The sequence below is a fragment of the Apteryx mantelli genome, chromosome 13 (assembly GCF_036417845.1).
Source record: "Apteryx mantelli isolate bAptMan1 chromosome 13, bAptMan1.hap1, whole genome shotgun sequence".
NCBI classification, from domain to species: Eukaryota; Metazoa; Chordata; class Aves; order Apterygiformes; family Apterygidae; genus Apteryx; species Apteryx mantelli.
Window position 1 is genome coordinate 18,132,275 of NC_089990.1, and position 23,889 is coordinate 18,156,163.

Sequence of the window (23,889 nt, forward strand, 5' to 3'; positions counted from 1 at the left end):
TATTTTAATCACACACACCCACAGTCAGGCTGGCAGCTGACATCAGAATCTGTCTGGTGACGCACATTCTCAGCTGGTCAGCTATCTGTAGTAAGGGGAGGAGGTTTATTTCATAGTACCTGTAGGTTCAAAAAGGGATGAGACAACAGGTCTATAAACAGATACTACAGGGAGCAGGCAGGGATGTACCCCCTAACATCCCTAATACAACAATTCTGGATGCTGGTGGATTATAAGGAAAAAGGACTGCAGAAAGTGATCAGATGCATGTGCTCTCTCTAGACAGCATCTCTTACCACCAGTGTCAGAGACAGAAACCTGGATCAGATAAGCCACTGCTCTGACACAGTGGAGCATTTCTTATGTTCTTAGGGAGCATCTGAAATCAATAGCTTTCAGCTAGCACAATATGCTTTTACAGCTGAAGAACTGGCTTATCTGTACCTCGTTGGAGCATGTCTCTGAGGTTTGGCACCACACTGAGTATGCAGGGAAGGATAAGCTGCAGCCCAGCAGTAGCCTGCAAAGAGGTACGTGAGTCACGATGTCTGAGTCACACTCTTCCCCTGCATCCTTCTTACAGTCACAGAGAACAGGGCAGGAGAGGGGCCATCCAATCTCTCTGCTCACCCAAGGGTGGAACTGACTCTACCTGAATTATTCTTGACGCATGTTCAACTAAGCTCTTCTCAAAAACATCCAGCAATGGAAACTGCACACCTTCTATGAGCAATCTGTGCCGCACTTCACCACCCTTATTGTTAGAAAGTTTCTCCTAATGTCTAAGCGAAACCTCCCCTGACACATTTTAAGCCCACAGCAGGCATAAAGACTAGTCTCTTCCTCTTTGCAGCAAATTAAGTCTTCTTCTCTAGACTAAACAACTCCACTCCCATCAGTACTTCCTGGCTGACTGCAGGTCTAGAAGACCTGACCTTTTTTGCTGCTTTCTTCTGGACACTTCCCAACTTCAACTGCTCCCTGGAAAATACTCTTTAGTACTGACCTCTGCCAATAGTAAATCACCATACTGTTTATATGCTCCTTCATGAACTGACAGTAGAGATAAAGTTCTTCATTAGCCTTCTCTGGCAAGCAAGCAAGGCAGTGCACTGCCTTATATGCAAACCATTGTCTGAACAGGCCTTATATAAAGTGTGCTCATTACCAAAAAGGTAGCAATCTGCCCCCCTGCTACCCACCACCTTCATCACTTACTGGTGAAAATTGTAGCCACTACACAAAGACGTAGATGAAAGAGAATACCTGCTGCAGCAGACACACTGGTCTTCATTTGCAGTTTCTTTTCCTGACAGCTCAAGCTGGGAGGCGTGCTCTTCCTCAATACGCTCTCACTAGCTTGCTACAAGAGGGGGAAGAGGAGAAAGGAATGCAAATGAGGAACCCACCAGCCACTTGAACTCAGAAAGTTTGCCCTCAGAGTCCTGGCAGCACCTCCAAACCTGACTGTAGGAACGCACCAAAAGCCAGTAAAGGATGGCTGGGAACAGCCTGCGGGAGGGAGGGAGAGGAGAAGAAAGACGACAGCTGTTATAAAAACAGGGTTACTGCACATGCAGGCAGGTTATCCTCTCTGTCTCGCAGATGGGGAAACTGAAGGGCTTGCCCAAGCTGCACAGGAAAGCTATGCAAAAGCCAATGGAAAACCCAAACTGTTGGTACAGTCTCTGGGGCAGTGCACTTTATGCTGTCTGTAGGTCACCAATCCTGGGGAAGCTACTGCAACTCACAGCAGGTCTCAGGCTGCCTGAACATGTGCTGGGCACCAGTCAAGCTCTGAGAAGGCTCAGCTCTGAACAGTGCAAGGGAACATGTAGAAGGATCCAGCTCTGAAATTAATGACTGATTTGCACAGCATAGTCACATGTTTGTTAATTCATTTGCATCAGCTGTCTGCTACAATACATTTTAGAGCCCAGTCCTGAAAATTTGTCTATGAGTAGTGCTAACAACCTGCCTGCCGTGAATGTCATATTGAGCAGTTTGCACAAGTGCCCAGGCAAGCTGGTGCAGGATTCACATCCATGCAACATCAGTCTATACTCTACCTCCTCTCGATCCACTTTGGTCAAAGCTTTGTCTTCAGCTTTATGTTCTTTGGCAAGAGGGTGGCCCTGGAAACCCTTTTGTTTTAGTTTTGCCATGGAGACCCAAGCTGGTTCAGAGGAAGCAGTTTCCAAATGTGGAGAGGAGACTTTTTCTATAAAAAAAGCATTTCTGAAGTGAAGAAGGGATTTAGGTCAAGTCAGTCTAAAGCTAGTGTTTGTGTTTTAAATCCTTCAGCATCTGTAATACCCTTTGAACAGCATGGAGATAAAATCACCTTTCCTGATGATTCTGTCCTTGGCAATAACTTTTTTTCTGTTTATTCTGGAGTTTTTGACCTGACCATGCTTCCCTTTTAGTCAATGGCAGAACTCCCACTGAGACCATTGTGAACCGGATTTTGCCTTTGAAACATCCTTACATTGCAGATTAAATGAGTATGATAACCATTATTTTTTCATGTAGGCAGTAAAATACAGGCCACCTTTCCACTTTTCAAGTATTTTAAACAAAGTGACTGGAGAAAAAAAATCACACCTAATACAATTCCTAGTTAAATTTTCAGCTGTCACAATCTGAAAAATTAACTACAAAACAGCAGCAAGTTTTAAAAAGCGATGTAAAACCTCTAGCTGTATGTAGAAGTAGGTCATACCAAAAACATTTCAGATGCCCTCAAGCTATTATTCTGTTGTTATTCTTGCTGGAATACACCCCTCATTAAGATAAACCAAGAATTCTCTTGACTGGCCAAATTATCAAGCCAATTAAATTACAGTGCTGATGAACTCAAGGCTGAATTTGGTCCTATCTTTTGTTTGCCACTCTGTCAAGGGTCTCAGAAGGCGACTGTTTTCTACAATGTTTGGATAAAAACAGTGTGTAAATACCTGAAGGTTTACTACCATTTTGCTTCTTTGCCACTTCTTCAGATTTTGTCTTGGGAGGATTTTTGTCTTCTAGGAGATCTGATTTTTTAACAAATGATTTTGTGCTAACAGGAAGGCCTGGAGATGGCTTCCCAGGGCCAACTGATTTCTGATCCTCATTGACTGAAACAGAAGAAACAGTGGGAGCAGCCGAGGGGATTAGTTTTGGAATCTCAGCACGGCTTTCACTCTGGTACTTCAGTAATGAAGATGTTCTCCTTAGTCTGACCCCAAATGGGTTTTCAACATTTTGTGCTTCGTGGTCAGCCCACTCCATGGAAGAATTCAAATGCAAGTCACTGTCTTTACTATCTCGATCAAATCTATTGGAGTTGTTTTTTGCAGACTCCTGTATGACAGCATCAAAATGTGTGTGCTCTTTCGTTGTTCCTTCAAACAACTCTGGTCTTACAGGGGAGCTTGGGGAACTTCTGCTATAAGAATCTTCCTTTGAATTTGAACCCCCTGAGAGAGATCTTTGCCATGCTGGTGCAATGGTAAATCTAACTGGTTTAGCGGCAGCAGTCTTTAGTGGCGTTTTTATATTTTCTTCCAAAGATTGGCTCTCTCTCACTGTTCTTGTGTGAGAAGCTGTACTGTTTAACTGGTACTCTTTATTGTCATCATTAGAAGAGATATTACTCTTCAAGCCAGACAAACTTGAGGAGGCAAGACATCCAATGGAAAGTTTTTCAAAGGTGTATGGTGTGCTGGTTTGTTGACTGCCTTCATTACCCTTCGAAACAGGACAAGGTATTTCTGCTTTGAAACATACATCCAATTTACTGGGGGGCAGCACACAATCTGCTTCCAAGACAGATGCAGCAGCATCTGGTTTGGTTTCTGCATTGCCTTTGGATGACTGAAATTCCATAATTTCACAAGTTTCTTTATCATTTCTTGTTCCTGACCTGTCTTCAGGATTCAAAACAGCCACTGCCTTGATGTCAAAACAAGACCCTGAATTGGCTAGACCAACCTGTGAAATGCTCAGCACAGGATCTGAGACGGAGTGGATGGACTGATTTTCACTAGCACCCAGGCAAGCCTCTACTTTGCCAGTAAACGGTGGATCCCCCTTTTCCCAATCTTGGTCCTTTTGGTCCACAGATTTTGCTGACGACCTTTGTGCAACAGCTGCCAATATATTTATGTCTTGTGTTTCCATGCCATTGCTAAACAAGTCATCTGTTAGTATGTCTGGTAACAAAACAGCTTCTGCTTTAATTTGTTGAGATTTGGGAAGTGCAGACACTTCAGTATTGGTATTTTCCTGATGTAATTTCAATTCACCAGCAGATTCTCCCAAACAGTACGGCACCTCTGCCCTGTGGTGTTCCTCCACGTACACTGGAGAAGCTGCTTTATTCTGATGGTCCGTGTCTGGAAGGCATGCATTCTCTTGCAACAAAGCACAGAAGTCTTCTGCCACAGGTGTGGAATTGCGAAAGTCAAGGGCAGCGTCAGTGGGACTTGTTACAGCTGGTGTCTCCTTAGAACCGCTTCCCCTTGCACCATATTCTGTCTGGGCTGATAAGCCTATATTAAACAGAAGAGAAGTGTGCACTTTAAGGTTACAGCTCAAGGACCACCCATATCAGTAATTCATTCCAGACAGAGCAGTCATTTAGCATGAGTTACCCCTATTTGGCTGCCATTACAAGGCTGTTAAAAGTATATTTGGAATTGGTCTGCCCAGCTGAGGAGACTAATACTTTGTAGTTTGAATATACCTAAGCCTGGGAATGACTGAATGTTGTTGTCTGCTGAACTTGCATCAAAACAGTTGATCAGTTGCCTGCTGAGCCGGTATCAAATCATTTTCAGGGCTGCTGAACATCTGGACAGCTGAGATGTGTCCACACACAGTAAGTCTGAAGTGTTTGTGAAGCAGCCCAAAGGACTACTGTGGTACAGGTGATTTGCATATGCAGAGTCAGACCAGCATCTCCTCTGGGGAGTGGGTTTACCCTATCTCAACCATACAGTGCATGTACAGTAAACCTAACCCTCTCTAGGCACCTGGGACCCACTGAGCTGCAGAGATTTCTCGCTGGGAAATTCAGGATAGAAGTACAACAGCAAATGACAGTCATAACTGATACAATCAAGGGCAGTCTCAGGTCTGTGATATCCAAAATGGCATTTCTTGTTTTTTGATGGAGCCTGGCCTGAGGAACTGTACCCTTCAACACTGAACTCACAGTCCATGTTAAATGCATTGGGAATCACAGATAATACTACACAAATCTTATACGGATCTTTCCATCAGCACATCTCAAAACCCTTTATGAATGAGCCATAGATGCCCAACTACCAGAAAGATGATATTTGTGTGCTCCATTTGTCACTCACTCCTCTGAAACAGTAGGAGCCCTCAGTGCCCAGTTGCTTCATATACAAATAGCAGACACTAATCCCCTGGGTTTGAGACACTTAATATCTCAGAGCACCAGGTCCCGAGTCTGCCTTGACCACAAAGTGCCAGCATTCCCACTATACTGTACCTTTACCATATAATACAATGCTAAAGATAAAACCCTGCATGCCATTTTGGAGAAATTTCAGTTGTTCTTAGAATTCACAATTACAATTGTTTTACTACTGACAACTAGCTATTATTCAAATAATAAGAAGGGGAGGTAGCAATGGAAGATATAGCAAACACAGGCCAACTAAAGTGAAATTACACACTTAACAGATGCAATGCTGAAGAGTTAAACATTTTCTGAGTTTCAAGGAACTCTGACCCCAGTCAGTGAGATCTAGCTGCCTCTGTAGCATAAGTACTTCTGAAAATACTACCTTCACCTAATTTCTTTTTTAATGCTGCCCCCGAAGTTCACCATTCCAGCACCACCGTGTTGACTGGAGCACATGACTTTTTCCTCATCACACTTTAGCAGCCAGGAATGGGTTTATGATATAAAACCAAAAAAGGTGCCCAGACTGATAGGTTTTTCACTGTCAGCCATGTGCAGAAGAGTTCAAGCAACCAACTTAGCAATTCATAGGTCTGCATTACCTTCCCAATCACTTTTATGCTGGTCACTCTCAAGAAATTCTGTTGAATTTCCCTTCTTTTCTGGAGCTGCAGGAAGACATGCTTCATTTTCCAGCTGGTCCACCTAATATGTTGCAGTAAGATGTTTTAATTAAAGAATTATGCACAAAACTTGTATTTTATACACACACACACACGTTTATGAATACACAAAACATGCAGACATAAAAAACCCATACTGGAATTTACCAACACTGTGGGTAAAGCGCTATTCCAATTAAGAACTTAGAAATCACCCATGTTTTAAAATATCAAAGGCAGCCCACTGATCTCTCTTGAATCTCTGAAACATTCTGGAATTTATATATTTTGAAGGAATGAGCATGTTTTTAAGGCACCACCCAAGTTACCTGGCCACACAGAACAAAGCAAGCCAGACACATTATCATCACTTCTGGTAACTGGGATTGCCACTCCACAATTAGCTTTTCTCCTTCAGCACTGTAGTTGTTACATCAGCTGCAGCACAAAGAATATCCAGCAAAGATGCTGTAGGGCCCAAACTTCTAAGAAAGCCTCTTTCTATATTTCACTCATCCTGAGTTTTCCTCCCTTCCTCCCTCCCAAAGTGCAGGAATTCATCCAAGGCACTTCTAACTGAAGGGAAGATTTTCATGCAGAGGGTGACATACAGAAAGAAATGTGGAGAAGGAAGAAAAGTGGACAAAGAAATATTTTAAATTAAAAAAAATCACAGTGATTCTTTTCCAGAAGAGACTTACCTGGGTTTGCTGGTTCTTGTTGGCAAAGCCTTTCTGTTTCCGGGGGTTTATGGCAATCCTGTGCCTGGCTGCTGAGGTGTCCAGGCAGCCGAGGGGACTGGCAGGGACGGTGAAGTCAACGGGAAGGAAGCTGCGGCCTCGTGAGCCTGGGGCCCCAAGAGCAGCAGAGGACGAAGGACTGATGGGCCTAGAGGAATCTCCAGAAGTTATCTGTAAAACAAAAACACATCACTATTCATTTTGCTTGGCTTCCCCACACCTCTGAAATGGGTTTCCTTTGCTAGCTCATTCCATTTCAGAAGCCTGGAATGGCTATATTTTTTGACATAAAATCCTCACTTTTAACAGTCATGTCTAATGTCACCTCTGCATAGCCTTCAACTCCATTTGGTGTGTTTAGCTGTATGTTACACAGAAGTGGGAAATGTCTGGCTCTTCCTCTCCCATAGTAACAGCCTCATCTGTCCTTCCCAGTTCTTATCTGAAAAGCCATTTGCAATATATGTGTGCACCAGCAGGAGACACTGGTGCAGTTTTTGTAACTGCCTTTTCATCCTGATAATGAGACACATTGCAGGAATGAGTTATTAAAAAGCCACAAAAGCAGGATGGGTATTTGTTTCTCATTAGTTCTGTTTCTAAGAAAGTTACCATAGCCTCTTTGCTCTTTGAATACACACTCTCCCAGAAAAATCAATGCTTCTCTCCAACAAGTAGCCCAGAACCATCTTTTAAGCAAAGTGATGTGGATCTCACCCTTACAGCCATGCTACTCTGGGGAATCAAACAGCTATAGTCTTAGATTACACTATCAAAATAAAGAGTTGGCAAAAATGTTTGAAGAGAAACCCCTAAACATGCAGTTTGACTGGTTTTGTTACTGGTTTGAAATGTAGACCAGACTTGCTGGAACATTTGCAAAATTATACAGACATGTCAAACAAGCTTCATTCAACACAACATATTTGCTATTTTTCATGGTTTTGGCCATAAAACCAGGTGAAACATAGCTGTTTAAATGTGCTTTGTATTCAGATTTTGGCTTTGTTTAAGGTTAAGATATAACATAGAGTTTAAAATATATATATACTGATGAAGTTTTAAAGATAACAAAAGTGTCTTCCCATCTGTTCTACAAAAATTGTCTAGGTATATTGCTTTGTGTTTAAGAAAACCAAAAATTAATTTCATTATGCTCTATTGATTATTTTAAGTTCCTAGATCAGAAATAAATCGCAACAGAATGTATTAGGCCAGATACAGATCTCTTTTTCACAGTATGTAATTTTTTCATGAGAAGAAAGAAGAGCATGTTTAGTAAATAAGCTAACTATAATTCTACAAAACTAAGCTAACTAAATTCTACAAAATTCTACAATCACTAGAACTTACAAAAATAACATCACTGTTACTCATTTCTATATACAGGTTCCTCTGCTTTCCAATTTTAAAATTACAGTTGTACTTATTTAATATAAAAAGCACCTGAAGATAGTATCTGAGCCACTGACATATATAGATGGCAAAATCAGCTGTTATGTTTGCTTGTATAACAGTACCTGATTTTACAAGCTATCTGAACTAGTACCACCTGCACGAACTTTGCATTTCTACTTTATATGTAGGTTTCATAGTTCTTGCTTATTTTAATCCTGTGAGACCATCCAGTCTTTTACAGCCTACGGCTTTCATTAAAGCTAGGAGAGTTTAAGGTTTGAGCTATAGCATTGTACACCAGCTGAAGATCTGCTCCTTGGTGATAGTAAACCTGTTATTAAATGAACATTAAAGGAGAATTTTCCCTTAATGGAGAACATTCCCCTCTCCACTGAGGATTCAGGAAATTTTTCTCTCTCAGCTCTGACTGAGAATTGATATCTTCTCTCAAAGACAGTGATGCAGAGACAGGCTCTCCATACTGGTGATTGAATGTAAGGTAAATTTGGGGTTAGCTGGTTATTGTGCAGTTACAGGAGTCTGCACTGGAAAATGATGCAGCTAAGAGGGACATTTCCTAAAGCGTGTTTGTGCCAAGAAACTTTCTTCAGCCTCACAAGATGAGACTCTGCTTTGCTTTTAATCAGTCTGCGTTGAAGATGCCAACAAGGAAGCTAGACTTTGGTAAATGCTATCTGGCAAAGGTAGCATAATGCTTGTTAGTGTCTCTGTAAAGTCACTTGCTACTATCTTTGAGTGACAGCCTCACATTTATTTTTCGATCAATCAGAAACCGTGCATTTATAAATGTGGAAAGCATTGAGAATTATCGTGGGTGACACATCAGGGCTTCCCACAGAGGCAACAGCAGCATGAAGCTCTTGGAAAACTTAGAAAAGCAGCACAGGGCAAAGACATCAAGTTACTATCATCTGCAGCAATATCAGTGCACTGGTAAAAAGTAAACCACCACACTGTGTGTAACTCTTACAATTAAATCCACTTTTTCGTTTACTTAACAAACAGCATTGTTAAATAGAACAACTGGTGTAGATTTCTTGGTGCTCTTCACCATTTTCTTCATATTTTGGAATGAGGTTATTCAGTTTAACAACCCACATTCTGCTAGTTGGAATACTGGTATTACACGAATAGTTACAAATGTTATTGCAAAAATGATTATTTAGGAAAAGCTTTTTTATTTTAGATAAACACATTGGCAAGATTTCCACTAAGCCAATCTGCTGACTAAGAAAAACATTTGGGTAAAGGAACAAATGTCATACTGTAGAGAGGCTAGCCAGATTCCTAGTGAGCTGGGGAGAACAAGGAAGAGCTTTTAAGTAGAGGAGTTATGTGCAACATGGAATAGAAAGAAATTTTCCTCCTGTCCTTCCTTTTCTTTCTTATAGGAGACAAGAACATAAGACAGAAAGAGCTCAAAGACTTCAGAACTGGAAAGAAAAGGGCTGTTTTATATTGTAAGGAACAACCAGCATGCAGGTTTGTAAAATGGAGTATTTCACTCAAAATATACAATGGGAGATGACTTAATAAAATGTAAGTTGAACTAATGATAAAATACATATAATGAGGTTATTAAAAAATAATGACAATGAAATTACCTAAATGAATTACCTACCAATGAATTACCTAAATCACTTAGGCCTCTAAAGCTGTCTGACTCACTGTCTACTAGGAGAAGGAATATACTACTTTATCTTTCTACCCCGAAAGCAACTGAGCTAGGGATGACTGAGCAGGAGAGCGCCTGACCTCAACCATAGGAAAGCTGAGCTGGTCTTGCCCAAAGGCTGCTCTCTCACTTCTCAAAGGCTGGCCAAGGAGGGAGCGGAAGGAAAAGCTTCCTCAGCAGAGCAGTTGGCACTAAGAGCTTGACCCTCAGGATGCTGCCCCGGCTGCTTAAGGCTGTCGTTATCAGGAGGGAATAACCTAGGTACCCTGCTACCCCCTCTCCTTTTTTTTGTGGGCTCCTCCCTGCTTCACAAAGGGTTAATTTGTCCTCTCTTTGGTGAGCTTCTCAGACAGGGAAGCTGTATGGAGGACAGTAAAGCTTAGGACAAAATGACCCGCAGCTGTTCTGGACCCATAACATTTCCACTTCTCAGCTAAATGGCAGATTAGATCACTCATACAATGGCAAGGGCTATCCCTTGAGTTGAACCAGCTTTGTCAGAGCGGTGGCTGCCTTTGGCACTGACATTTGAGGTCCCCATTGGCATAGCTGTGGTCTGATGAGTCTCTCAGACATTATATCAATGCTGGAGAGGGGGGCAATAAAAGCAAATCTCACAGGTCAGCCTTGAAAGTGTGAGGTGGACAGGAACTCAGCTCGGGTCCATGCACCAGGGATAGTCAAGATGAAAGGTCTCCTAGGCTCTTCTCCAAAAAGCATCACCTCTGTTAACTGTTCCAGCTTGGTCAGGGAATAGACTGTTGGACTGACAGCAAGACCTGCTGCCTCTGAGGATCTCTTATAATCCAAAGCAAACTGCAAATTAACCCAAGCTCTTTGCTTGTGGAATACCTGGTGCTGGGAAGGGCTGATCCTGCAATTAGCTCCAGTGATGAGAGCGAAGCAGGGCATTGCTCAGCAGCCACTGCTGATAGGTAGGTACTATTAAGCTGTAACCACTGTTGGGCATTTAGGTCCTGGGGTGTGGAAGAGGAAGTGAACTGCTTTGCTGTAACTGTGTCCTACTACCTTGTAGGTCTGCGACACTGTGTCCAATTTTCGGTTGCGTAACTTTACAGAGTCATACTGCATTACAGAGCTGGCTACGCTGCTCACACAAAGCACTTACCAATAGAGTTCTGCCTCCCTTTATGTTACCCACGAACAGGTTTCAGTTATTTATTGGGTTCTTATTCAAAATTCTATGAGAGGTACATTTCAAGTATCCCTGCATCTACTATGGACTGTTCATGAACTGTTTGCTAGGATATATTCTACTCAGAATAGCTAAAAGAGTACTGTACTGGCTCTATACAGACACCACACATGCTGTCTCAGGAAATATTCTTAGGAGGAAGAATAGCTATTTACCTGTTCATCTTCACTGTCTGTTCCGCCTAAACTCAAAGAGCTATGACGCTGAACAAGGTTGGAGGACTGTGGGATAAAATAAGGAAGAGGGTAAGTCAAGGGAAGCAACACACAGCATCATCTGGGACTGAATATACAGTGATAATTATGAGAAAATACAAGAGGAAAGATAAAGGAAGGGTCACTGCAAAGCCCCTACCTCACAGAGTAGGTTTCATTCATTCACTGGGATCAAACATAGAAAAGGGGAGCTTTATCCTGCTATGAGATACGCCACAAAGGTTGACTACAAAGAACAAAAACACTATGCTGGATATATATACAACAGGGCAACATACTTTAATGGGGAATTGAGCCAATATATTTTTTTAAGTTATTTTAGCTTGTTGTTTTAAGATATTCAAATTTACAAATGCTCACATACTTAAGTCCCAAATCATGCATTTGCTGTCAGAAGGCAATTCTTAAGCAAGAGCATAACCCGTAACCCCTCTTTGAGTGCCATCAGGACCCGTTTTCATCATACACATAGGACTGTCACTTTCCTGTTGATTCAACTAAAATCACCCTGGTTCAGAGCTATTTCATTCTAAAAAGAATAATTGTTTCAGATACTCTTACAGTCCCCACTATTTTTGTTTTCTTCACTAGCTTTAAAACACACTAAATCTCTTCTGCTTTTATGGGTGTAGGAAACTGCCAGCCTCTCCACTTTGGAGCTGGAAGACATGGGAAGTTCGTCTGTGCAGTGCAGGTACCTCAGCTTGTTCTGGGACTGAAAGCAATATAGTCACAGTAACACCACATTCACCCCTGAATACTTCAGTTTTTGTGCCTTCTGCCATATGGACCTACCTGCTGAGACTAACTTGACCAAAGGCACTCAGAGTTGCCATGACAACTGACCTTCCTCCTCCTTCTCCTCTTCCCCTAATGAGAGAGGTCACAACTGCCCCAGCACAGTACTACATAAAGCCATAGAAAACACTGCTCAGAAGGGGTTTTTGTAAGGCCAGTTCCTATGTAACTCTCACAGTGATGAGTACACAATTCACCTCGGTAATTCATTCTAGTTCTAACTGATCCTCACCAGTGCCTGACAGACTTCTAGAAGTTTTTAAACCTGAAGACAGTTCATTAGTGGAAACAGACTTCATTGAACCAAAGAATTATGCTCATTATTGTTGACAAATGTTTATCTGAAATGGGTAACTCTAGCAGAATTCTACACAAACATCATGTCAGAGTACGGCAGGCTTGCATATAGGAAACTGAGTGAAAATGTCATTAAAACACATCTTAGTGAGTGCAGAGGTTTTATGACAAGCAAAGAGAAAGATCTCCCCCCCACTCCAAACAAATTCTCCTCTCTGTGCAGGAGTTCACTAAAGTGATGTGATGCTTGTACCTTGCTTGGTGAATCTGTCAGAACTTCATGAAGGCTTGAAATATCAGGAGGGCTTCTAGGTAATCCATCATCTTCAGAAACAGCACCTGCATCTTCCAATTTCCTTCCGGTTATAACAAGAGGAGGCGATCCAAGCCTGATGTTCTGCTGCAACTGAAGCTGTAGTTGAAAAGAAATTTAAAATACTGTCTTTCAATGGCATTACTGTACTTGCAGGGGACATTTTGGACACCTTTACCCAGTTACTCCAATTAACCACACAGAATCTCTTGTTAAAAAGAAGTATATGAAGGAACAGGTCATCTACAGAAAACAGCCACTAATAACATTTTATTTAATTACATTCATCAAGAACCTATAACTAGAGCTGGCTTCTGTGTAAAACTAAAATAAAACCAGTTTTATTCAGGAAGTTACCAAAGGCAGAAATTTCACCATCCCAGAAAAAATTACACCAGTTTAACTTAGTTTGAATTTAAAACTTTAAAAATTATTTCAAATTTAAACATTTTTTAAATAATTACATGTACCAGGGTGCCCAAATTGTCCCACAAAGTATTGCCAGTCAGCAGTTCCCAACCCCAAGTTTACATGGACAGCTCTCCTTCATAAAACCCTTCCAAACACTGAGCTTGTCACTGGTCTCTCCCACACAAGTAGCTGGGTCCCACCTCTTATACAAAGTCAATTTAATTCAACTCCTGGTCCAGCCCAACAAATTGCTTATTAATTTTCCCCAGCATCACAGCCTGGTCCTGTCTACAACAAGAATGACAATGGCAGCCGGGAATGACTGTTTTAAAAGGACTATGGAGATTCTTTTCCAAGATTGCATAAAAAATGCTCTGGCAGGCCCTGATCCTAGAAAAATAAAACAAAGTCTACAACCTCACAAGCAGCCAGATGTTCTCGCAAACTAAAAAAATGCACATCTCAGGAAACACCATTACTAAAAGTCTTGGCTTAAGTTTTCCAGCTATGTCAAAGCTGGAATATAGACAAGGCCTGAAGAGAATCTTTGTCCCTCAACTAAAAACAGCTCATCTGAATATTCCCAAGATAATTGTGCAGACCTGTTTTTTTCTGATTCTTTGCTTATTAAACCAGATTTGGAAATTCTAGGCCTAATTCTGTGCTGCTCTTCAAGCAATGCATTTATTTACATCTCTGCAAATTAGATTTCAACAGCTGCCATTCTTTTTCAGCAAGACTCGCTTTGGAACGTAGTTCCTACAGCTCTAACAGCTACACAGGGAGCAAGGTCACATGCTGCCAGCCTTTTATCCTCCAGTCTCCCAATTCAAGCAGCTCTCTTGCCTCTTACCCACAGCAATCTAAGAAACGTCAGCAATACAATCCACAAAAGGAGGGCTGATGACAAACTGCACAAAGATTGCAATACATGGTCAAAACAAGTAAGACATACAACATATCTGCACACTTCACAGAAAGGAAAATACAGGAAGTAAATTTTACTTTCCTCTCTTTTCACAACTGCCCATCTTTGATTTATTAAATTTGTTAAATGCAGACAGCAAAGTGTTCTGGAAGAAACTGCCAAATTTACAGTCTGTATTCTACTGGTAAAGTTAATTTACATTGCTAAGAAAATACCAGCCTTTATCAGTACTTTGCTTTTAATTTGACAAGAGTCAAGTTGTCTTTTATGACTATGGAAATAGTGCTGGCAGTATTATGTTACCATGCAGGATGCTGCATGGTTGAAGAGAGGGTGCATGGGGCTGGTGATAGCATGGAAAGAAGGTTTTTTCCCCAACAAAATCTGTCACGTATAAACATAATTTCTCCTGCTGCTCCTATTGTTATGCAAAAAATACCCTGAACTGAAGCTTGGCCTATGCTGCAGTTTTATGGGGGAACAAGTCCCTCTGTGCATCTTCTATTACTCAACATGTGATGCAAATGTATTTTGCAACAAGAAGTTCACACGGAGCAAAGAAAGAATTTGAATAGCCTTTGGCTGCCTTATCAACAGTTTGTTCCAGTGTCTGGAAAAACCTTAAACTTCTATCTCAGTGCTCTGAGCTGGGCAGCTATTTGAATGCAATTTATATAAACAACAGTTGATAAAGGAGCTGTCATGGAGGGTTCAATGTGTGCCTTGGAAGAAGGAAATGACCTAGCAGAATATAGTATCCTCTGCGGGCAGGGATCAGAAGAATAATGATATAAATAAAGCTGTCACTAAGAATGCCCTGATATATCTGTCATCCCACACACTTACACAGCCCCTGATGTTAGCATGTACTGTGAAAACATCACAGTCAGAATTGCAAAAAAGAAATGTTTTTATAAAGAATAACAATGGAAGGGACACATTGAGGTATAAATAAATGGCCTTCACCCAAAACCAATAGCTATGAAGTGAAGAATGGGAATCCCAATGGAAGAGGACATACTTTATTAAGGAAAGAATCTAGTTCATGGACTCCTGGAGACAGGTCACAAACACACTGTGTGACCTGGGCTAGGCTGACAGCATCAGGAGTGCTCAAAGGTGTGGCTTCCAAGAGGCAGAATAGATTCAAAAGCAATAAATCTGGCTTCAGACATGTCAGTCAACACAGTCTTAAGGCATATGGCAGAGGAATCAAACAAGGAATACGGACAGTTTTCTAGGAGACAGCTAATATAAAGCAACAGCATGAACGAGGGAAGACGTTCTCACCTGTAAAGTTTTCACTCTTCCAGGTACGTTTTCCTGAGATGATGTGTCACCTGCCACACTTCCTGGTGAAGATTCAAAAATGAAGACGCTGTCATGGGACAAGGCTTTGTTTCCCATGCTTCCTTTGGGCCTGGGATGGAAGGAAGAGTGGTCAATGCACTAGATACAGCCCTCCAATACCTCCTTGCACCACTTCACTTGGGCAGAGGGATCATAAAGAGGCCGGGGTCAGATGCATCTCATTTAACTTCAGATTTCTGCAGGTTAGTTGTCTGAGCTAGTCACTGCCAGATCCCTTTACACTCAGAAAGGAGAAAGAAGCACTTTTTAGGATGGCGATCTAATGTAGGTGTCTGCTTTAGGATGGACTCAATATCTGCATAACACGCAGGCCAATCTCTATGACTATAAAGGGAGCCCAGAGTGATTAGGTCTGATACTGAAGTCATTTAACTGAATGCAACACCCAGTGAGACATGCCTACAGCACAGTGGAAGGCCACAGGCATCCCATGCCCTCCTTTGGCAGCAATATACCCAGCATGGGACATTCACGGTGTGACCTCCGCAGCCTGATGAGGGTCACACCTGCCAAAGATTGTGAATTTCTTTTTCCCTTCTTGCAAATGCAGGCAGAAAATGTAATTCCAACACATTCGCAAACTTGATTCAAATACTCTCAGGTCCAGCAACAGAGTTTTGCCCACCTTTATCACAAAGTACATGGCTGGATTCCGAGCACATAAAAAGAGGCAGACAGGACAAGTGTCCAAGGTCACAGTTACATGCCTATCCCTGGCCAAATCAGAGAACCCAGGTAAGATATTCCTGACTCGCTTCTACGCTCTCTGGGTGTTCAGCCCTGTCCAAGGGAGATGAGTTCCTGTTATAGTCCTTAACTGAGTTGTAATCAACTGAGATTGACTGGGGTTGGGCTGTTAGGTTGTGCAGGGCAAATTCTGCACTGGGGAGCACTACAGGGAAGACTCCAACTCCTTTATTCACAAAGTCGCACCAGCATAGGCAGGCGCTATCTGTACATTGCTTTGTCTAAAAGACCACAAGGATGGCTTATATCAGGATTTCATGCTAGCACTTAACTGGAAAACAAAAGGGAATACTTTCCTGTTGTTGGCTGCCAGCTTTGTAACCCACAAGTTACAAGGATTCCTTGGCTCAGCTGCCTTGCAGGCAATGCTCATTGCCTCTAGAAGTTTGACTCAGGGTAACAGGGGAGTAAGAACGAAATTCTGGCAAGAAAAGCCTAGTAAGTCTAACATTTTTCTGCAAGAAATCCAGATAGACGAGGTCTGTTATTTGCCTAGCCTCAGATTCTCTCTTTAATTTGGAAGCAAACCCTGGAAGACAGTGAACTTCCAAAAAAGAAATAAACCATGTAAAAAAAACAAACAAAAAAAACCAGATGACTTTTTTCCTCCTGCATCTCCCTTCCTTACATCTTTGGAGACAACATCTTCTTTGTCTGATTGACCAACCCTCCTTTTGCCACAAAAGTGTGGTCAATCAGTATACAGTTACACCACGTGTCACAGTAGGGCAAAATAGTTTTGCTCTATGTTTATGTTGCATTCAAGACGATCTGAGCTCTTTCTCTCACAGCACAGGCCAGAGCTCCCATGATACATAATAGTTAATGCCTGTGTTACTTTACAGGGTAGTAGTTCTACACACTGGAAAACACATGCCTTATTTCATCATTACAGTGAATGGAGCCATCCCATCTTTTGCTGTGTTTGATTTTAAAGAGTCCTTTCCAGCATGAAAGGCACTCTACATGGGCAAGACAGCATGGAAATAATTTTACTGCATTCAGAAAGACAGTGCCATTTAACTTTTATTTGCTGTAATGAATATTTATGTTCACTACTCGTTCACATATTTTCTTTTACTTACTGCACAGAATGGTTTTAGCATAAGCATGTATTAACCCTTTTAATTGGAGATTTCCTTACTCCATTTACTTGGAAGTCTTTAGCAATAAGAGCTGAGGTTTTCTTGGTCTTGACACTGTCAGTACAAGACCTCTTTCTCTCTTGCTCTCTCTCCCTGCATATGTATCATATACATTTGCAAGAGAATTACTGTATTTTCTTCTGGCAGTGGCAAAAAGAGAATCAGATTAAGTTTAGAATTAATTGCAGCTTTAGCACAGATGAGTTTCCTACATACATACATACATTCATGTGTAATTTCAGGCAGTGTATTTACATTTGTGTTGAGGCTAAAGATGCACTGTTAGCCAAAACCCCAGATGTTTCAGCCACTGTATTTCCACACTGATTTCCCTATACAAATGCTCAATTCATCCATGTGCAGTAACCCTCAAGTTGCAGTGACAGTGGAAATAATGGGATTCTAAACCCAGCGATAAAGCCCCTCCTAAACTCATCATGGCCTGTGCTATCTTCCACTTCTTATTGCTATGACTCCACTCCCTCTCCTAGTGTTTTACCTTTTTTTCCTCTGACTCAAACAATTCCTTCAAGCAGCTGTTCTCCCAAAAAAAAACTATAGCCTGCAAGAGCAGTAAGGGTACATTACAAAGACAAGGACAATTTATATATCAACCCAGCAGTTTTTCCTGCTCAAAGCTTTTTAACTAGAATAAGATTTTTTGGTACCAAATTCTCCCCTATGTCAGTTCTTTTACCTATTTAATAATATAGAAAAGAAGCTTACGGCATGTGCTTTAATTTTGTCATCAAGGAGATTTTTCCATTTCTGTTCAAAACTCATGCCTCTGAAGATAAAGAGGCAACAGTAAATAATTTCCCCTTCCCCTTCACAGATACCCAGACCCATTGATTCCCTGCAGCCCCATGATATCTGGGCTTCTGAAGAAGCCCTGCCAACCCTTTGCTTCCCTTCACATCTCTTTGGCTGTTACAAGAGCATTCGGCACATCTAGGGGTTTGGTCTCTGGTTAGCATTCAAAAAATTTAAAATTTAAAAAGATTACATGTTTTTAAAGAAAAAGAAAGAAAATCAGTGCTTCTGCCTCAAGAACAAACAAATAACGGCATTGTTCTAGGATTGGTTCTGGTATTCTACATGCCAAGAATTACAAAGCTCAGTGCTACAAACCTTCACAAGTTATATTTCCACTGGCTTCCAGGATCAGGTCTTCCGAAGGATTAGTTTGCTCAATCTCCCTAGGTATTTACAAAGCATGCTCATGCCATGCAGGGTCTGGACATGATGGGGTTTTCAAATAACACAAACATACCCTTGGATTTTTTTTGATAGCCCATTCAACCTTATCTCTAAGGGAAAAACAAGAAGGGTTTTACTAACTTCCTGGTCTCTGGTCTTGTGAAACAATTTATAATCACTGGAGGATAGTGCCGAGGTAAACAGCAATTGGACTTGAAGTACTTGGTTAAGGGCAAGAGAAAGAGTTCTCACCCACACTGCCTCTGGAGCAGACAGATGATTTTATGCCAGATCCCTCCTATGGGCTGATGGGTAAGCTCAGCGGTTCATAAGCTTTTTGGACTGGGTTGTTGAGTCACTACAATTCCCCTTTGCCCCAAAGGACCGGTTGTGTGGTCACTCACTCTGCTAGTGCTATGCTAACTAACAAAATAAAAAGATTGTTGTTTCCCTAAATCCAGATCATTTCCATGATGCAGTTATATAAACACAACAGAGCGGGTAGTGAAAGGTGGGGCAAGGAGACACAAGCACCCTTGAGAAGGAAACATCTTTAACCTGCTCCACCAGAAGAAACATAGGGTCCAGTCACACCGAATGCCATATTTGATGAGACAACACATTTGGCAGCAATGCTGATTTCAGCATCTCCTACCCTAGCGCCCCATTCGTGCTCAGTACCACAGTGACGTACCCATCCGACGTACCCATCCAACATGCCCTCCAACAAACCACTGCGAGCCCGAAGATGTGGCCTGTGTACTGTCACACTCGGTTAGTCCACAGCTCCACAACAACCTGAGGCCTCAGCTATTCCAACGAGAGACCTGCCTGGGTAGCTAACAGGGGGGAGTGGGAGGGGGGGCTCAAGAAGACTGGAAAGCAGCCAAATTAGAGGCTGCCAGATACTGCTCCCTGACAGCCTGTTTCCCTAGCTAAGAAATAATACCCCCACCCTTGGCATGAGACATAACTACATTCAGAGGGTCATCCCACCTCAGATTCAGTCAGAGATACGCAATGGAAGTGTTGCTGTTGCTGCTGTAGCTTGATGGTCTAAGGTTATGAGTGAAGCAATGTTAGCAGGGCAAGCTAACAGCTTTTATTACCCTAACTTTAAAAAAAAGACAGGTTTTTGAACAAACATCATTCAGGGACCTGAGAATTGCTCTGGACACACCTTGAGATTTGCAAGGCTCCTTCTGCAAGCTCTGCATATGAGTTGCAAACCTCCCTCATATGTGCAGTCCTTCTGGGGTGCCTGGCACAAAACTAAAGGCCTTCTGTTGTTATCGATACCTAAATGGCTACATTAAAAAGTTAAACTAAGCAGCAATCTCATACTGGGAATACACCATAAACACTTTCTTTCCCTTTAACCCAGCCATGACAGAGGGCACCACTTACGCTAAAAAACAGCAACTCAACTTCACATGTATTCTGTGTTAAGACTACTCAATCATTGCTTTCCTGCCAAGCTGCTGCCGGTCAGACCTGCCAGGACAGATTTCAAACACTAAAACCAATCAAAACAATCTGGGCTATCTGCAGTTTTACAGACTGAGAGGTTGGGTCACCCCTGCTCCTAGCTGCCCTCCCCCTTCTCTCCATACAGGCTTTTGAAGCCCATAGCAAAAGAAAGAGGAAATTCTTGAAATTCCTTCATCAACATTAGTGCTTGTTTTGCACAAACTTGGACAGAGGTTGCTCTTAAGGGGCCAACTCATGCTTTCATCCTACCGTGGGGAGAGGTCCACTTTTATTTATTTATTTTCCTTCCCTGCCAGCTTACCCAGCCTCCTTCGGTGAATGAAGTGCTGTGGTGTTGAGCACAGAGATGCTGACATCGCTGCTGGACTGGCTGGGTTTTAAATTACTCTCACCCCTGGGAGCTGGAGGCTCTTTCCTTTTCTTCTTGGCAAAGAAGTTCTTGAAAGTCTGAAATTTGGATTTTTTCCTTCCTGCAACATGAAAAAAAATAAAATTTACGGAAGTTGGAGGTGCTGCTTAGCTTGGAGAATGTTATCTCTTAAACTCCGGAGAAAGCCTACAGAGAGTCACAGGCTAGAGCAACCCATTCAGTTCCACTCAGTTGCTTTGTAAATAATTCAATGCTGGAGTCCAGTGAAAGGTGAAGCTGCAATTCATAGATTTGCTGCCTACAAAGCAACACCACCATTAAGCTGACAATGGTGGTGCTTGCTTAGGTTCCAGTTTACAAAAAAAACCCCACACATCTTATATAGAGAATGTATCTATCTACAACTGTACAGTGATCATGCAAGTCATACTTAATTTGTTTTCAGTAAAGCAATTAATTTAATGTCTTAATGTCTTTAACTCTTAATATCTGAGCTTGGTTTAGTTCTGTTTCTTTCTTTACTCAGTGCTGTAAAAAGTCAACATTTGAAGAATATTCAAGATTTGGAAAAAAGATTCAAACTGGCAAAAGTATTTACAAACCCTAAAACCAAAAGATCTGTTTCCACACTAAACCATTATCCCAAAATAAAATCAACAACTCCCCCAGGGCCAATGGAGCAAGCTGCTCTTAAATTATCACACTCCTCTCCAGGACATGAAACCTTCAAACATAGCAGGCCTAAGAACACAGCTATAAGCCTGTTAATCTGACTTCAGATTTTCCATTGTCCAAATGAAGAGAAATACAAATAGAACAAAAAATAAACCCTAAGAAACACAATTGACTTCTTTCACTTTTTAATAACCTAAGATACCTTAACATTCTTACTAACATTTTTTTTCAGCACACAAGAGCTCCATCTTATTTATTATTGACTCTTACATTGAAGGGTCAGTTTGGAGTGGTTTGGGCCAAACTACTGAACTAAGACCCTTGTGATTGAATCAAATACGTATGCAGACCAGTAACATCACTGTGTATCAGAGCCAAAGTCATTGTTCAATTAATATTTTAAGGCAGATGGCGTAATAAGTACCCACAGCTGGAGGATTCCTTCATAAGCAAGGCATTATTTCAACACAATTATTGTCTTCTCCAGCAATGATTTAGTCGGCAATGCTCTGTCTCAACGTATGCCCTGTACGTGTAGGGATCTCTGCCAAAGGGCCTTATCTGGGCTGAAAGTGCGCCACGCGCAGCTGCGCTGTGCCTCGGACAGTAGCCACTTTGAGAAACAAACAATGACACCAAGATCTGCTCACCCGGCCTCCACCTGCCCTCCGGACCCGCGGCAGCGCAGGCGTCCGGGCATCCGGCGATGCTGCTGCGCTGTACGGCAGGGACTGATGGTACGGCTACCTCTCTGCAGAGCAGCAGCAACCACGGAAGAGCTGCACATTGCTTTTTCAGTGACTTGGGCTGTCCCTGAGACCAAATTATCTTTGAGACAGTGTAGAGCAGCACTGTCCCTGGATGTAGCGCTCCTATGGAGGGGTTTATCAGTTTATCAGCTGAAGATCTCAAAGCTGTTTACAAGGCAGTTAAGTGAATTAATATAGTCACAGAAAACATACAGGATAAGTTGCCTGCTCGAGACTACAGAGATGAGCTTGAAGCTTTTGGATTTGCTGAGACCCCCACGGGGCTCAATGAGTTTCACACTGGGCATCCAACAAGAGCTGATAAGAGAAGGCAGGTCACAGAGCAATGAGAAGACCATACGGCCTCTCAAAGAACACCAGCGTGTTGAGTGTCCTTCAGAGAGTCTTTAGAAATGCCTCCCTACAATTACTGCCACTCATATCAGCAATTAGACGTCATATACAATATTCTCCCAACTAACTTGACAAAGCTGAAGTGGTTTATTTTAGGTGAGCAAAACAAAAAATTAAGAAGTCTCTTGAAACAATGCCCCAAAATTATCAATCCAGCAACATCTGCTACAATGACTCAAAGAACAAAATGGCAGACTTTGCTGCATGCAGAGAACTTTTCAATTTAAAGGCAGTCTAAATGAAAAACAAGGACATTATTATGTACCCTGGACAGCCATGAGCGATATGGGCAGCAAACAAGTTTGATTCTAGTGCTAGTATTACTGATGGGCTTAATCCGATGCTGGTATTTCCAGAAGAAATAGGGGAACGTTCACAAAACAAACAAAAAGACAGAAGTGTCTCTAAGGACCTTTAGGAGAAACAGCCGTAAGTCTTACCACAAAAGATAATATTTTCAAGGTACTACTCTGAGTACTTGTTTAGATCCAAAGTGGTGCTAACTTTAGAACAGAGGCCACTGCAAGGGTACGTGAAAAGCGCCAACGAGTGAACCGCAGCTGGCACGGGACAACGCTCGGTATCGCTGCGCAGCGCGCAGTCCTCTAACGCAGACACATCAGCTACTCGAGGGCCTTCTCTAAGCACTGACTCATTGCTGATGTGCAGGGCACATCCCCTCCAGCAGCAACTCCTCCTCAGCTGCACTCTGCCCAGCTGCATGCCTTCAGCTGTTTCAGATGAATGAAAAACAGGAGGTTTTTCCCTGCAGCTACAAAAGATGGGCGGTTGCCATATTATTACACAAAAAAGATAAAATCACTACTAGATACTTTGTGTTGCAACCAGATGAGAACTGTGGGATCGGTTCTGCTCTATGTGAGTATTTGGCAGTAAAGACACAGTTCAGAACCACAGTGTTCATATTAGTTTCCTGCTGCAAACAGTTGTGCGCTAGCTTTGTATGCTGTTAAAAGGATGCCATGTTTCACAAAAAGGTGCCTATGTTTCAGTGCACTGTGAAGTAGCCCACCATAGCACAAAATGGTAGAGTGCTCTATGATAAGTGAACTAATAATACAAAAGATGATTTTATTACTTAAAATGGAAAAAATTGCTTAACAAAAATCCAGTGAAAACAAGGAGAGAAAATCCTAACTCAGACCACTATGCCTATTGCCCATTCGCGCACTGATGAATGATGAATGAACTCATAATACTTGAACGCTTATCCTAAATTTTAAGGCATTAAAACTAAAAGACTAAATTTAAAGGCTACTGCCTTTAAAAAGCAAAAGCCTTCCCAAAAATTAGTTGCTTATTGTAACTACAAGTTAGCCCACTATAACAGAAAAGGAGCAAGAGTAGGTATTTGGCTCTCTTTTTAAAGCTTTTTTATTCTGTATTTTTTTACTGTTTGTGTAACATACACAGAGAGAATTAACGCGTGCCTTTTTGCTCATTGCATGGTACTTTCCTATAACAGGATAGGAGAAAGATGTTTTCCAGTGCAAAATTGAGACTGTAAAAATTACAAAAACTGACAAGATTACTCTAAAACACAGGGAACGTCTGATTTGGGAGCTCAATAATCATTATTTAAATGAAATGGTACATTTAGGGATCTTCTATGC

The 23,889-nt window shown here is 41.8% G+C and overlaps 1 protein-coding gene across 7 annotated transcripts in view; it reads right to left on the bottom strand.

The window, feature by feature from the left end:
* The window catches only part of KIAA1210 (KIAA1210 ortholog), a 46,264-nt gene that overhangs the window by 4,737 nt on the left and 17,638 nt on the right, over positions 1-23,889 (bottom strand). For 2 of the 7 annotated variants that reach the window (XM_067304220.1, XM_067304224.1), the window contains exons 3-12: positions 20,349-20,517; positions 15,384-15,513; positions 12,695-12,853; positions 11,287-11,352; positions 6,783-6,992; positions 6,022-6,124; positions 2,958-4,535; positions 2,070-2,221; positions 1,456-1,512; positions 1,267-1,363 (exon numbers count right to left, since the gene is read on the bottom strand). In XM_067304220.1, coding sequence (XP_067160321.1) covers positions 1,267-1,363; positions 1,456-1,512; positions 2,070-2,221; positions 2,958-4,535; positions 6,022-6,124; positions 6,783-6,992; positions 11,287-11,352; positions 12,695-12,853; positions 15,384-15,513; positions 20,349-20,517 — 2,721 coding nt within the window. Of the gene's footprint in view, positions 1-1,266; positions 1,364-1,455; positions 1,513-2,069; positions 2,222-2,957; positions 4,536-6,021; positions 6,125-6,782; positions 6,993-11,286; positions 11,353-12,694; positions 12,854-15,383; positions 15,514-20,348; positions 20,518-23,889 lie in introns of those variants that run through there. The other 5 variants (XM_067304223.1, XM_067304222.1, XM_067304225.1 and 2 more) reach the window with 5 other exon arrangements.